The 16589-nt window shown below is 43.5% G+C and overlaps 1 protein-coding gene across 1 annotated transcript in view; it reads left to right on the top strand.

The window, feature by feature from the left end:
- The window catches only part of LOC121878019, a 46339-nt gene that overhangs the window by 19892 nt on the left and 9858 nt on the right, over positions 1 to 16589 (top strand). Inside the window, exons 12-20 of the mRNA XM_042383976.1 lie at positions 2484 to 2624; positions 4248 to 4410; positions 4626 to 4915; positions 5176 to 5358; positions 5617 to 5781; positions 6304 to 6458; positions 6633 to 6747; positions 7558 to 7661; positions 8151 to 8338. Of these exons, the coding sequence (XP_042239910.1) occupies positions 2484 to 2624; positions 4248 to 4410; positions 4626 to 4915; positions 5176 to 5358; positions 5617 to 5781; positions 6304 to 6458; positions 6633 to 6747; positions 7558 to 7661; positions 8151 to 8338 (1504 nt within the window). The remainder of the gene's footprint in view (positions 1 to 2483; positions 2625 to 4247; positions 4411 to 4625; positions 4916 to 5175; positions 5359 to 5616; positions 5782 to 6303; positions 6459 to 6632; positions 6748 to 7557; positions 7662 to 8150; positions 8339 to 16589) is intronic.

Genomic DNA, 16589 nt, shown 5'->3' with positions numbered 1-16589 from the left:
CACGGTAGTTTGGTAAATAGGGACACCTGTCTGCACGCCGACCGGGTGGGTATCCAGCCCGTGAGCAGCCAGCTATGTCTTCCAAACCACCATCACCACCAACCTGCTGACGTTATTTTAGGAAAGTCTTCGAGGTAGCAGATAATGACGAAAATTACGATGTTATTTACTTAGGCTTTAGCGTTTGACAGAGTACCGCATCAGAAACTTCTGAGAAAAGTTAAGGCTCATGGTATCGAGGGGAAAGGTTTAAATTGGATAAAATCATGGCTCACCGATAGAACACAAAGGGTCAGCGTAGATGGTGTTAAATCTGCGTGGGGCTGTGTAACCAGTGGGGTTCCCCAGGGGTCAGCAATGGGCCCACTCTTCTTCATAATTTACATACACGATCTAGATACTGGGATCAGCAGTGACATAAGCAAGTTTGCGGATGACATCAAAATAGGGCGGCAGATTAATTCAGGGCAGGATGCAAATGCACTACAGGAGGATTTAAATAAACTGCAGGAATGGTCAGAAAAATGGCAAATGAAATTCAACACCAGCAAGTGCAACTTCCTTAATATTGGAAGAACAAATACTGTCAATGTATACAGCCTTAACAACATCAATCTGGAGAAGTCGACTTGTGAAAGAGACTTGGGGGTACTTGTAAGCCTGGACCTACGGCCTAGAAAACAGTGCGTTAATGTTCGAAATAAGGCAAACAGAGTATTAGGTTTATATCTAAAAGTGTAAGTAATAAGAGTGCGGAGGTCATATTGCAACTATATCTTGCACTGGTCAGGCCGCACCTCGATTGTGCTGTTCAGTTCTGGTGCCCTTATTAAAGAATGGATATCAATTCACTGGAGTCGGTGCAGCGAAGAATGACGAAAATGATTCCAGGACTTAGAAACCTTCCATATCAAGATAGATTAAAGAAATTAAACTTGCATTCCCTAGAAAGACAGAGAGTGCGGGGAGATTTGGAAGAAGTATTTAAGTGGGTGAAAGGAATCAATAAAGGAGATATAGATAAAGTTCTTATAATCTCCGAGCAGGATAGGACTCGAAGCATCGGATTTCAGTTGGATAAGTTTAGGTTTACGAGGGAGATAGGAAGGAACTGGTTCATAAATAGGGTGGTAGACGAGTGGGACAAGCTTAGCAATTTTGTAGTAAGTGCTGGAATGCTGGAAAGTTTTAAGGGGAGGCTAGATAGAATCATGGACGATAGAAAGTGGTTGTAACTCTAGACAGGAGCTGCCATGCACAGGCCAACAGGCCTATTGCAGACTCCTTACTTTCATATGTAACCATCAACCCCCAACCAAGTGGGGTCTCGCTACCCTGCAAAAGGAGTACTTTGTTAACTACTGTTAAATTCTTCTCCGCCCTATCTAAACACTGCACGAGATCGAATAGAGGACTTACAATGCTTGCAACAAGGATGAACACGCGGGAAGGGACAAGGCCACGTGGTCGTTTTCCTTGGCGGAACGCATATACAGACGTCTGTCTGGGTCAGTGACCTTGACTTACTGAGGCTCGGTCAACGCCTGCATCCCTCAGGGCGCTCGCCTGCCCCGCATGACGTCATCTTTCGCCTATTTCTAATACTTTCTTTGGGACACACATAACATATTTAAAACTGGGAAACTATCCACAATAACTTTCAATTTTATAATTGTCCCTTAACTTCATGAATCATGTCTACGTTAATTCGATGAAGTACATTTAAATTTCTATGGGCCTAGTTCAAAATGCGTCCACCTCCTGACTGAGGGCATTGCTTGGAGGATTTGTTTTAACTCGCCACGAGGCATGAGTGTTTCAGCCTGGACTACTTATGTTTCCCTGTTCGGCAGATCGGTCAGTTTTGTTCTAACGTCTCTAAATATCGCATTACAATTTCTGAATATTACTTACAATCGATCCCCCCTAAAAAAAAAGACAGCACTGTCCTCATGTGCTTAAGCCTCTCTCTGTCTATGTAATTCAGTTGCCTCTGAAAATGTCTTGAATAAAGACGAAAGCTAAAGTGTGATTTTATCAATATATATATATATATATATATATATATATATATATATATATATATATATATATATAATGACTATGAAACCTACTGGTCGAGGTTCGATTCTATATATATATTCAAAGTCCGCGTGTTATTTGGACTAAAATGATATATATATATATATATATATATATATATATATATATATGTGTGTGTGTGTGTGTGTCTGTATTGCAGACTATGAAGTGATGAATGTGTGTTGCAGACTATGACAGGTGTTGAGTGTGTGTTGCAGGCTGTGGGGTGTTGCAAACTGTGACAAGTGTTGAGTGTGTGTTGCAAACTGTGACAGATATTGAGTGTGTGTTGCAAACTGTGACAGATATTGAGTGTGTGTTGCAGACTGTGAGATGTTGCAGACTATGGCAGGTGTTGAGTGTGTGTTGCAGACTATGCCAGGTGTTGAGTTGTGTTGCAGGCTGTGAGGTTGCTGCGGGGTGTGGCTGGGTTTACTTGTCGGCCTCAGGACTACGTGGTCAGGTCCTGCTTCGCCAACGATAATGTGGATGTATTGGTCGCTGCCATGGACACCCTCGCCTGCATCGACTGTAGCGTTCAGGTGAGTCTCGTACGTTGCAAACTGTGACAGATATTGAGTGTGTGTTGCAGACTGTGAGATGTTGCAGACTATGGCACTGTGTTGAGTGTGTGTTGCAGACTATGCCAGGTGTTGATGTGCATGCTTGCCAGGTGATGTGAGTGAAAGCACTTGCAGGGGGTGTCGGGACGTGCTGCTGTGAGTCGGTGTGAAGCTTTGGCTGATCGTTTGTCTGGCCTTCAATGGCCTGTAAACGTGGCGGTAACTAGTTGTCCTGCGCTATTACCCTGGAACCTCGCTGCAACTCATGGCAGTGCTATCGACCTGTAATACCCTCCACTACGACACGACTCTACTATTACCACCACTACTATTATTACTACTACTACTACTACTACTTTTTTTTTTAATGGCCTCCAGCCTCCCCCAATAGCCACTTCGCCACCATTTAATTACCTTAATATTAAATATCCTAATACATAGAAGCTATCCTATCTGTGCTAAATTAGTTGAGCCGTAGATCTATGCGCATTCAGTGACAGTAGCCTCGTAGTCAATATCTGCAGTTGTCGGAGTTGGGGCAGAAGCTCTCGTTCCCCTGAGGCAGAGCAAAGCCGACTGAAGGAGAGAGAAAGACAGTCGACATCTCATCCAGGCTGTAACATAACTTCTGGGCTGCTGCTTCTGTTCGGAGATCAACTCCGCGAGTCTGGCGTAGAAACATCTTGCACTTGGGCCCATCCCACCAGAGGTTGTGAACACTAGAGGAGTGAAGCTGCCTTGATCAACGTTTTGAATTCTCTCCCCATATGCCCTTCTCTTGTCGTTCTCATTCCTCCTATGTGCAGCATCGAGAGCTAGGTTACGGTGACTTTCGGCCATGGGATCAAAAATCCTGATGCCGAAGAAAGCTCGCTGTCCCCGCGTCCAGAATCCTCGAGCACTGACGTCCACACGGGCTTCGTTAGATGTGTTTGAAGTCCTGTGTTGGAAGATCACGCCATCCAATGGAAGGAGGGTCGGTTCTACCATGACGTCCCGGCAGATTTCCTTCAACATATTTGCTGTGAGATCTCTTACTTCGTCATGCCTCATGCATATGAAGCCCCCCTTCTTGCACACCATGGCGTGATCGCCATCATAGGAAGAGCCACACACGCATTGGGAGGGCAAACCTTTTACTGGCCGACCGTACCTTAGAGCAATGGCATCTGTAAATTCTTGTTTATTAAGACTGAAACCATTTGCCCTTATCGGTAACGTAGTTAACCAGTTCGAGGCGCCCACATCCTGCGCTATAGCTACTTTTTTTTCAAATTTTCTGGAACCTGCATCAATAGTTGCTGCAACTTATCATTTTGGCAGTGCTGTCGATCTGTCGTAATGGACACTACTACTACCACCACCACCACGTTCAACACCACCACCACTACTACCACCACTATCACTTCCACCCTTCTACCATTAGCACCATCACTGCCACCACTCTCCCTACTACCCACCCAACAGTATACGTTTTCCTTACTTATACACCCACACTTCCAGCAGTTGAACGGAAATATTATACAGTATTTAAGATAGAATAATTGAATATAATCATACACCCGGTAGCCTCAGTCATTCAACTCTGACCGTTCATCCCAGGGCGTGACGGAACTACAGAAGCTGGGTCTGAATAGTCCCTCGGACCCCGAGATCCGCATCGCTGCCTACCGGGGCCTCGTCCACTGTATCCCCGTACAGCCCCAACTACTGAACACCGTCGCCAAGGCTCTCAACTCTGAAGATGTCGACTATTCTCCTCAAGGTAGATGTTGTCTGTGATGTTTGTTAATGTAAGGTGTGCAAGGTGTCACTTGAAGGAAAGATATGCTAGTTATCGACAATGTGTACCGCATGTTATACATTTTTCACTCATGCTTTCTGTTATTGGACGTGAAGTTCGTCAGGACAAAAATTTAACTAGATATTAAACTACCCTAATGCTGACACACCACAAAATGTTCACAATTTATTCAACAGTTGCGTCGTATGTGTGGAGTCACGTGCAGTCCGTGTTGTCATCAGACGACCCCACCCTGATGAACCTGCGTGACTTGCTGACCACCGCCGACATTTCTCAGGTGCCGGACCCGGTGTGGTATGACCCAAGACAACACTCACGACACATGGCCCGCACGGTGCACCTGGACGCCCGCACAGCCCTCACCCTGGCCGGGGACTTAGTGTGGGGCAGGTACTCCCCCGCACCCAGGGCTCTCTACCTCAACCTCGCCCTCCACCACGACGGACACACTCACCAGATGGCGCAGGTGATGACCATCAACAATATTTCACCAAGTTGTGTTTCTATATGAGGTGAGGAGGATGAATAAGATGTCCTCCTCATTCACCCCTTGAGATTGCATTTAAAGATTTTGGGGGACCTTTATCTACTGTTGCTACATGTTTGCACACTAGTGATGATAGGTTGATGTTCATCCATAAGTGGGTGAGTTATTTTGTTACTTATGTAGTGATAAGTTGAGGTTCATGCATAGATGAATAACTCAGGTTGTCGTATCTGGTGCAGGTGGTGGTGCGGGTGACGGGGCTGGAGGCGATGTTGTTGAGTATCCCCGGGGTGGAGCATCTGATGGAGGCCTCCACCGTCGCTGCCGCAAACCTCTGGTCCACCTTGACGCGCCTCGCCCGTCCCTCCCTCAGGAACAAGAGGGAGATCTCCCACGACCAGATCGTTGAGTTCATCCAGCAGGTGAGACCTAGTACCAAGTTAGCTGTAACTCTTTATTGTCCAGTTATTACGTTGAAGATGCAACATACTTCCTGTTGATGGTGCTGTTAACAGGAAATATTCTTGTAATTAATTTTGCTATGTCATTATCAACCCTGACTGAGTAACTGGCTGGTTAACTGACCGAGAGAATTTTCTAAGACTAGCCTCACTGACACAACTTATGGTCAGTACTTGGTTCCCTTTGTCGTTCTCTGACGCTGGTAATGACGGCCGCAGGTCATGTCGAGGATCCCTGTCGGGTACCGTATGGGGTCGTCCAGTCTGGAGGTGTCGCTACGCCTGCTGGGGACCCACGCCCTCCACGTCCGCCTCGCCAACTTCCGCTACTCCTCCCCCTTCAGCGCCCTCGCTGACATGCTCCAGCCGCCTCTCCATGCTGCGGTAAGTACTCTTGCTGCCTTCAGGGATCAGCTCAATTAGTTCAGAAGCATCACATGTGACTGCCTTCTATGTTTAATAGCCCCTAGTCACAACTTTTATTTTCTACTTTTATCCTCTTCGCCACTTGGGCGGTCGGTCACGTCTCTGCTACACACTGTTGGCAAATACCGGGCGTGATCTGGCTCCTGAAGGTATCTGTACCTGTGCCACTATTGGTCAAGTCTTGTCTTAAAGGAGCTCTGACTCGGTGCCGTCACAAACACTCTCTTGCTGATTATTCCAAGAGTTTACAATTCTCATTCTGAAATAGTTTTCTCTCATAATTTCCTGGTCTTGTAGCTTCTTAAACCTTGAACTGTGACCCCTTGTGGGGTTGGCATCAATTAAGTCACCCTTGCCCGTCTATTGTATAAGATAGGCAGTTGCAGGCGTTCTAATCCCTTTGGGTAACTGAGGTGCTGCCGCAGTGCAAGAGACGTGCACACGTCGAGCACCTGGTATGTAGTGTCTCCCTGCCCACAGTTGGCGGTCTTTGCCCCGCTCTTGGACAACACCCTCACCATGGTCACCTCCTCAGGGGTGCCAGTTGCCCTCCGCCTGACTGGCGTCGGGGGCCTCCAGACGCTGGCAAACCACAACACTCGGCAGAACGGCGGCATCTTCAACCTCATGGCCAGGTGAGGCACTACTGCCTAACACTTCAGCTTTCATTCAGGGAAATCACTTGTTCACATACCACGTCTCTCAGTGCGTTCACCCACCTACCCGTAATCTTGAAGCTTTATTGAATTAAAGACCATAACCTTTACAGTTGTCGTATATACAGTGACAGATGTTGTTTATGTCCTCAGCGGCGGAATGTGGGTGGGGGCGCGGCTGGAGGTGGGGCAGCAGCGTGACGCAGCCCTCAACTCCCATCTCCTGTGGTCCTCAGACGTCCCCATCAACGCCGACTACGAGTATGAGGTCAAAGGCCAGACATGACTTAATCCTTCATAGTGCTTAGTGTTATGGTTAAGTTAAGTTAGGTTAGGTTAGGTTAGTACATAAGAGGATATCTTATTAGACAACCTTTTTTCTATTTACTCTTGAGGTCAAAATGGTTGAATCTGTGGCAGCAGAGGGAGGAGTCAGAGGGTGAGGACAGAGGGTGAAAGATGTCATACATACAGATGACTCAGGGAGGATCATGGACAGTGAGAGAGAGGATTGAGAAGTATGATGTGTAGGTTAATGTGGAAAAAACTAAGCTGATGAGAGTATTTACAAGAGGGGGGTGCGGGGGAGTTGTGGGACCTTGATCCATAAGCAGGTCTACAAGTGGCGAAGTTCAGGTACCTGGGAGCTTGGATGAGAAAGAGAGAGAGAGAGAGAGGAGACCATGATGTAGGACCTATACTGATTTATTTATCTCTTATAAGTAATCATGTATCAGTTTCATATACCCATTATTAAAAATCTATCAGAATATATTTGTTTCACACGAAGAAAAGTATATTATGATTTACATATGTGAAATTAATTTAGTTTAACTTTTTGTGTAAATATATGAATACAACACACTGCAACTAAGGGAAGACCTAAGGAAATTTCTGTATATCTAAACTGAACACAAATGACTGTATAGCTAAAAGCGGACATTACACAATTATGTCACTTGTAATGTATTTCAGGACCATAGAGGTAATATAAGACCATAAAGCAGAGAATAATTAACTAGGAACATGTACTGTCTGACCACGTAATTAATGTATGTGTATGTGTGTGTGTCAACAGGGTGAAGCGATCCAGGTGAGCTTCCGTGTCCCTGATGACTGGACGGGTCTACTGTGGCAACGACGACGTGATACTTCCATAGTAGACAACACTCTTCAGCTGAGGTACTCATCTGGCATGCCTGAATAAAGACTTTGCTCAAGGCACCTGCTGCTTCCATCTTCCCGTGTGATTTATCAAGATTCATCTTATCTATATATATTAATATATAAATATATATATATATATATATTATATATATATATATATATATATATATATATATATATATATATATATATATATATATATATATATATATATATATATATATAAAATATATATATATATATAACTCTCTTTCTCTCTCAATCGTACATAACTATAGACCCAGTGCTGCATTCAGGTCTGGCACTAATTTCTGCACATCTTATATATTGTGAAAATCAATGTCATGGAAGAACATCTGAGTCCATAGATAGATTGATAGATAGATAGAAAGATAGATAGATAGAGAGATGGATGGATGGATATTCAGTAAAATCATCATATATAAGTTTACATTGATTCAGACAAAGCACACACGATTATAACTCCTTCACTATCACCAACAGAGTGACTCAAGACTGCCTGGGTTCTGGGGGACCTGTTGAGCTGTGCCTGGAAACCTGCACCAGCGAGAATGAGGCGTTAGGAGGATCTGTCAGAGGCCCCGACGGCTGGCTGGCTCCTTACGCCCACTCCGTCACCTTACATTTACCTCCTGGCGAACCTATCATCATTACTACCTCCAACCCTAACAGTACGTGTCTTATTATCATTATTTCACCAGTTATCAGCATACAGTACTAGCCATTGGACGGGCGGTTGGTCTGTCTGGTGTTGTTAGTACAGGAGGAGACCAGAGTACTGTACTGTACCCGGAGGAAACCTGTGATATTTGGTGGTGATGGTCACACTGGATAACACGGGTTTATGCATTCTATCGAGGGTAATATTGTTACAAACCCTTTTCGCCGCTTACCAGCTTCCATCACTCTTGTCCCACCGGCCAGATCGTAAAGAGAAGCAGTAGATATCTCACAAGTGTCGTCAATTACCACTGGCTGTCCCGCCAGTCTCCAGTAATTTCCCGACGATCGGTATCAGTGTATAGACAAACAACAGGCAGGTAGATTTTCCACCGGGTCACGGAAACACACTTGTGCACTGTAGTCTGCTTTAATGACCACTAAGTCTTCACAATACTGTTCACAGGGTATGTTTTTACCACTGAACTTTTCACTTAGAATATATGCAGTCAGTACACTACCAGTGTGCAATTCTTTTAGTCTTTTCACTTTATATCGCTCACAACATTTCCACAATACTTGCACAACAATTATCTTCCGCCGTTACAAGGCTTATTATACTTCGCACTCTGTGCAGGAACGATCGGCTACTTCTAGGCAACTAGCGGGTATATACAGTGTATGTCTTGTCAGACTTCTACAACATTTTCGCGATATCAAGACGCTGGGGATCGGACCGGGACACGCTTGGAGAGTTCTCGAATGATCTAGGTTTACAATACGTAAGTAAATAACAAAAAATATAAAAATTATGCAATACATTCTATAATATTCGGTATTATTGCTTTTAATTGACTCACAACTTTTGGCTTCTTTTTTTTAATATACTTTTATCCTCTTCGCCACTGATCGGCTTGTTAGCCGCTTGGGCGATCGGTCACGTCTCTTTTCATGTATCTTCTTCACCAAAAGGTCGGCTCGCTAGCCGCCCAGGCGATCGGTCACGTCTCTGTCACGCACTGTTGGCAAATACTGGGCATGCACCGGCTCCTGAATGTACCTGAACCCGCTCCAGTGTTACTCAAGTCTTGTCTTGAAAGAGCTCACACTCGGTGCCGTCGCAACACTCTCTGGTAGATTGTTCCAAGAGTTTACAACCCTCACTCCGAAAAAGTTTGCCCTCACGGTTTTCTGGTCTTGCGGCTTCTTCAATCTTGAGCTGTGACCCCTTGTGGGGCGAACGTCCGCCAGCTCCAAGTAAGGACACTCAACTGAGTAGTGCCCCCTGAGATGCTTATACACCTCAACTAGGTCCCCCCTTGCCCGTCTGTAGTATAAGCTAGGCAAGTTCAGGCGCTCCAATCTCTCAGGGTAGCCGAGGTGCCGAAGTGCAGGCACCAGTCTGGTGGCCCTCCTTTGAACATTTTCAACCAACTGACAGTCCCTCGCATATCTCGGGTACCAGACGGGGTGACAGTACTCCAGATGGGGAAGCACTTCACTCCAGAAGATCGTTACGAGGGACGGACCGTCTAGATATCTGAACGACTTTCTTATGAGACCCAATAATTTATTTGCCTGATTTACCTTCTTCTCACAATGGCCCGAGAACTTCAGCTCATTGTCAACATACACACCTAGGTCCTTCTCACACACAGTCTCAACTAGTGCTGTTTCTTCATCCCGTTGGGACATATGATACGCCTCCTTGCCGTTGGTACGCCCCAGGTGCATCCTCTTACACTTCGTGACATTGAATCTTAGCAGCCATTTCTTCGACCATTCCTGGAGCCCACAGAGATCCTTCTGCAGCTCTTCACAGTCCGCTTTGTTCTTAATTTCCCGAAATAACTTGGCGTTATCGGCAAACATTTGTATGGAGGAGTGTACAACGTCAGGCATGTCATTTATGAAACAAACAAACAACAGCGGGCCCAATACACTGCCCTGTCGTACCCCACGTGTTACAGGTACAGATGACGATTTCGTGCCATTAATCACCACACACTGCTTGCGGTCATGTAGAAAGTCTTCTATCCACGCTAGGACATTTCCCCTAATTCCGTACCCTTCCAGTTTGATTTTCAGCCTTTCATGGGGTACACTGTCGAAAGCCTTGGCAAAATCTCGGCAAATATTGTCGATATTACCATCCCGTTCCAGAATATGGGTCCATATATCCAATACCTTGAGCAATTGTGTTAAGCAAGAGCGCCCCGGCATAAAACCGTGTTGGCAATCTTTTACAAGGTTGTTTCGTATTAGATGTTCCATTGCGGCATCTCTGATAATACTCTCAAGTACTTTACATATTATGCTGGTCAGGCTCACCGGTCTATAGTTGTTCGTGGAGTGACGATCGCCCTTCTTGAAGATAGGACTCACATAAGCCACATATACCTTTCATGTAGTTTAGAAAATTTTAAAACACCTTTCTTCTATGACATTTTTGTCGGAAACAAAGTGGCTGGGGCCACTGGGGTCTGGTTAGGTTAAGTTAGATTTTTCCGGTGGTTTTGATGAGTTTCGAAAGGTTATGACCTTCATTTCCGTCGGAAATCACTCGTTTTGGGGAAGGGTAGACTGGTAGAGGTGACGGTATTTCAGAAACGAGTGATTTCTGACGGAAATTAAGGTCATAATCGTTCGAAACTCATCAAAACCATCGGAAAAACATAATTTGTTGCCCTAGTGGAGTGGGGGCAATTAAAAGCAAATATACTGAAAATTCTTACATATACAAGAAAATCTTCCTAAACGTGCCAATTAGCTCCTGCTTGGAATAGAAAATAATCAAAACACCTATTTCACAAAAATTATAATACTAAATAATGTTTCGGAATAACAATATGTTAATGAATTTTGTTTGTCAGGAAAGATGAGCTTAATCGTAGAATTTGATACTGTTTGGGTTATATTAACGTTTTCTTTATTTGTGTCGGGGAGAGAATGTAAGTCAGTTGTAACGTACACTATTGTAGTCCATCGTAGAGTTTGTATTACCAGGGGAGTTCAGAGATAGATAAGTAGATAGACATTTATTCAGTAAAATCGCCATACAAGTTTACTTTTATTCAACATATATATGGACAATAGGGGCAGGGAAAAACACTTTTATTTGAGTTGCAGGCTGCACTTTTCAGGCATCGTTTGTATGGCTGTAACAAACACCTGTGCAAAATTTCATGCCATTTCATGCATAGTTGCATACTTACCCTGCCGCATCGCGAACGACTTTTGTCAACTTTTAGTGTATACCAAAAATTAGGTGTCATTTAATGTTTTCCAGGATAATGATAAATTTTACATGGGTGACATCGATTTAATTCACATGTTATTTTACAGGTACACCGTATAGAAAATCATTACAAGTTCATATTGAAATTCTTTTTTGTGCGGAACCTTGGCATCATTTTCCTAGACAATAATCTTTGCCTAATATATCCATCTCTCGATTCGTATCCCGTCACTTCAGTGCAAGCTTCAGTCATCACTTTTATGCCTCTCTCGACCGCCTGAGTGCTGTTTGGCCACTTGGGCACCACTAATGGTGTCTCAAGAATGTCATTAACCTGTAGATTTGACAGAGAAGCAATGTAAGGAGGCTCAGTCTTGAGTTCATTCCTCCAGTTAATCATGGAATGATAGTTTTTTGCTTGCCACTTTAGTTTCGGAGTCACCACCTTTCTCATGTTGACTACAGGAGGCACATCCTCATTCCCATCTCCATCTTTACCCTCCTCATCAGTATAGTTTAACAAATTCTCGTCAACAGCAGCATCAGAATCTTCCTCCTCCTCTTCAGATCTGCCAGTGCATTCTTCCTTTTGCTGATTCTCCTCTCTAATTTTTCTTATCATTGAGACAGCTTTTTCTCTAACAGTCATGTCCTCATCTGCACACATACCAAGAAGAAGTTGATCTGTGTGGGCGAAGTATGCATTTCTCTGGACAGCCTTCTTCACTATCGTCTCCTCCTCACTATTCAGGTGTTTCATATATAGCAGGGACTGGAATACGTTCCTTGAGCCGTGTGTTACGTAAGGGTGTATCTTGATGTAAAACCACATTGGAGCACTGAACTTTATTATTGTAATGACAATTCTTTTCAACTCATGGCTGGGTCTTGATGTTGCTACATACAGCCTGAGGATTCTACTCCATAAGGTGTTCCACCTTGACACACAGGGAGGACCTGGCTCAATAGCAGCCAAGTCATCTTCAACAACACCTGTGATAACTCCTTTACAAATCCTATACAGGTATTTCTGATCCCAGGACAGATCTTTCTCCACTTCATCATTAAACACAGGGAAATCAGGGAAACTGACTGGCTGGAAGGCGACAACTGGAAGCTCAGACAAAGACTCCTTGATCTGCTTTCCAATGGGACCACGCCAATGCTCAGGACCACTTGGTTTACCATCATAGTGATAAAAAACTGCGCGGAAAGGCAGCTCATTTCCGTGAAGCTGACATATGAAATAATGGAGCGGGTGACCAAGTAACATTTCAAGATGATGAATGACTCCATTTTCTGATCCTACATTTACATTGGTTCCATCACAACCAACACACACAATGGGCTGCTGGGTTAGATTTTTCTCCACCAGAAACTCGTGAATAGTTTTGGCAATCTGCTTTCCGTGTCCAGTCTTGGGAGTCACATGTGTGAGATATTCATTGCCAGGCTCAACCATGATGACATAATGATCTTTCACCATCATCCTCGAACTCCATTTCTCGGTCTTCTCATTCTTTATCATCACACGAGTGGCGGTCTTCTTACCATCAAAATAGAGTGACGTCAAATTATCTAAACTAGCCATCTCAATTTCTTGCCTCTTAAATCGGTATTTTTGTCTCGCATCCCGCAGCTTATGTGGTCCAATAACCTGACTCTTGTCATCCTTTGTGATAATGCCATAGTCAGTTAAGGTGGCAGTAGCAATGGCAGCTCCAGCATAATCACTAATCAAGTATCGGTCACAAGCGGCAGCCAGTGTAGGGAGTCTTGTCCGGTTCTGTGAACTGGTGTCTGTCAGAGCCCTTGGATCAGGGACAAAATCAGCATCAGTATTGACGAGAGGAATATCTCTTGAATCATCTGAATTATCCTCAACATAAGGAATATCTCCAGCTACCAGATATCTATGTTTTTGCTCAAGCTGTCTCCTAACTCTGTCCGCATCATGCTTCTCTCTTGCCGTCACTCTGTCCCACATCTTCGTCACTTTCATGTCAACCCCTGCAATCTTCATCTTCCTATCACCTCGCTGGTCAAGGAGAAACTGCACCTCACGTTTGGGAACTTTTATAACACAATTACATGCCAGGTGATATCCGTCACACTCCTTAACTATAAGAGATATGAAAAAAAAGTTGATAAACACTGAACAGAACATTGCACCGCCACAGCGGCTGTTTGGCTAGTACTGTAGGTAAATTTAAAAATTTCAGTAGAAAATGCGGCAGACTAAACCTCGACATATCAGCTTCAAATTTGGCATGGAGTCTTAGATATGTATAAGGAACAATGCCTGAAGAGTGCAGCTTTGAGCAAAATTTCACTGCCCCCTAATGGACAATCTCGGTATATAGACAATATACATGGACAATACTGGCTTACAAATAATTGAAATAATGTAGTTTTAGTTTAGTTTAACAAATTTATTGGCAAAGCTTGTAGTACAGTTTGCCTATTCTGAATAATTCAGTCAGGTGTTGACACTGAGGGTGGTACATAGAAAGTACAGGCACACGAATAACGTACTGTCCTTTGATAGTACAGGTGTACAAACAATGGTAAACACCAAATCGATTCGACTAAGGATAGCCAACAAAGCCATTAGATGCTTATATCTTCACACAACACGTGTCGGAACCCACGAGACGACTTGACTTGATGCCTGTAGATAAGGATGAAGGGCTATTGCTTGTTGCTGGGTAGGAGAGGGGGGTTATGGGTTGGAAGTACTTTGGGGGTATTTAGGGGGGAGGGGATGGGTTTTAAGAGAAGCTAAATGAGGGGAATGTTTGAAGGAAAGTAGGAGAGTAAAGGTATCCGGGCTCAACCCGATACGAGTATGTTGTATTTAAAAATTCTTTGTTGATCTTTTGTACTAGTAATTTAAGTTCTAGCTCTCAGGCCTGGGCTTTATTCTCGTTCATGTTTTGTCATTGCAGTAGCCAGTATTTCAAGGAAGATGTGACTACTTCTGGACAGGTTCTTTATGGAGCTGGCTGAGCATCGTATGTTTTGCTTTAAAGGTGGGAGGAAAAGCAGCAGGAAGGGGCTGGAGAGGCCAAGGAAAGTGTCCATTGGTCACTTTTTCTTTTCTTCTCTCTTTTAAGGAATTGAAGCTTTTGTTTAAAATAGGAAACTTTTTTTCAAGGAAGTAGTTTAGGATCCAACTTGCTACTTTGGTTCGCAAGGAGGTGGTCCTATCTTTTTATTTTAATTGAAAAGGTTGACGTTTGTGTTGGCAGTGTTTTAATCGGCTATTCATTCTATGCGATTTTTTTTTGTATTGCTTTGAGGTGGTTATTTATATCTTGGTATTGGTGCTGAGTTGTTTCGTCTTGTTCTGCTGGATCTGAACCATGAATGATCTCTCACTCTTTCTATTTCATTACCGAGCCAGTGAGTTACAGCTTCTAACTCTTCTACTTGCCCCACGTTCTTTTAGCTTTGTTGTATATGTCTACATTACTGCCTCGATGTTAGCTCTCCTGTGCAGTTCTTCGTTTGTTATCCTTTGTTCATATCTGATGTTATATATAAGTCGTAGACATTTAGTTTGTATTGTTTGTAGTTTCTGTATTCTTGTGTCACTGAATGCGTTGATTGGTACAGGCAGGGAGCTTATTATTGATTTTATTAGTACTGAATACAGTTTTAGTTTGTTTTGTGTATTTAGGTTTTGGAATCTCCTAGTTTTTTTTTTTTTTTTTTAATTTTGCTGCGCAGTTTGCTGTCTTTTTCATTAACGAAGCTTTGGTATCCGGTTTTTGAGATCTTGAGTCTTAATATGGTACCTTCATTAACGTAATAACGTATGGTTATTTTTCTTCATCCACAATGACTGATTCGACCTTTTGTTTAGCAATTGGTATTATTTTAAATTTTTTAATATTTGTTTTAATCTTCCATCTTCTCGTATTATCATTTATGTTCTTTATTGCATGCGCTGTATAGCGTGCCATCATTGCCTCTGACTTCCCAAGGTATGATATGATTTGTGTGATGTCGTCTCGTCTGCGTAGATGATATGTTCGCTTAGTTGTGTTGGTTCTGGTAGGTTGCTTGTATATATGGTGAATAATGTTGGGTACAGGGCGGCACCCTGGGGCACTCCACTTTCGAGGTCTATGGTTGGGCCTAAATACGTACTAATTTGCAGCTGTGCTTTTCTGTTTCGGAGGTAGTCACAACTCACGAGGGGAGACAACTTTCTAGATTTAGTCTTGCCAACTGAGGAGGCTTTGGTGGACGAGGTCCACGTAGGGAGAAACTAACTCCGACCAGCGACCGCTACATACTAAGATGAAATACTGTCTTTGATAAGTGAGAGACGGTAGTTAAAGAGCACTATGACTTCAACCATGGAGATTACCAGCTCATGAGAAACAAACTACAGAGAATTAACTGAGAGGAAATTTTAATAATTAACAGTAGACGAATGTATACCCCGGAAAACAAAGAGAAGAGAGAATAATACCAGGTGGATGAATCACAGATCTAGGGAAGCCGGAAAATAAACACTGGGAGAAATACCAGAGCACAGGGCAACATGCAGATTATGTAGTATACAGGAGCCCTAAATGTGACCAATCAGGAAATTAGATCAACCAAATGGCATTTCGAGATGAAATTATCCTAAAATATTCAGAAAGATCCCAAGTCCTCTTATGTGTATGTTAGGAGCAAATTGAAAACTAAAGGTACCGTCGACCTGTTAAAGGATGAAAATAACGTGGCCCTAGAGAATGACAAATGCCTTAGATGCATACTTGGCATCAGTATTCACACAAGACACAATGGATAACATGCCAGTACCTAAGAGAGATAGCAAGCACAGACGATATCATTAAAAGGAAAGCTTAAAAGAATTGAAAGACCCTGGAATGTACAGAGCACAAACCAAGGTGATAAAGGAGGTGGCAAACGAGATTTTCACTCCACTAAGACTCTTATTCAGGAAATCCTTGAGTCATGGTAAAACACCGAGGGACTGGAAATTATCCAACGTCACCCCAGTA

This window comes from Homarus americanus, unplaced genomic scaffold (assembly GCF_018991925.1).
Source record: "Homarus americanus isolate GMGI-L3 unplaced genomic scaffold, GMGI_Hamer_2.0 scaffold40244, whole genome shotgun sequence".
Classification (NCBI taxonomy): Eukaryota; Metazoa; Arthropoda; class Malacostraca; order Decapoda; family Nephropidae; genus Homarus; species Homarus americanus.
The sequence above is the reverse complement of the archived record's forward strand: the minus strand, read 5'-3'. Positions and strand labels throughout refer to the sequence as shown.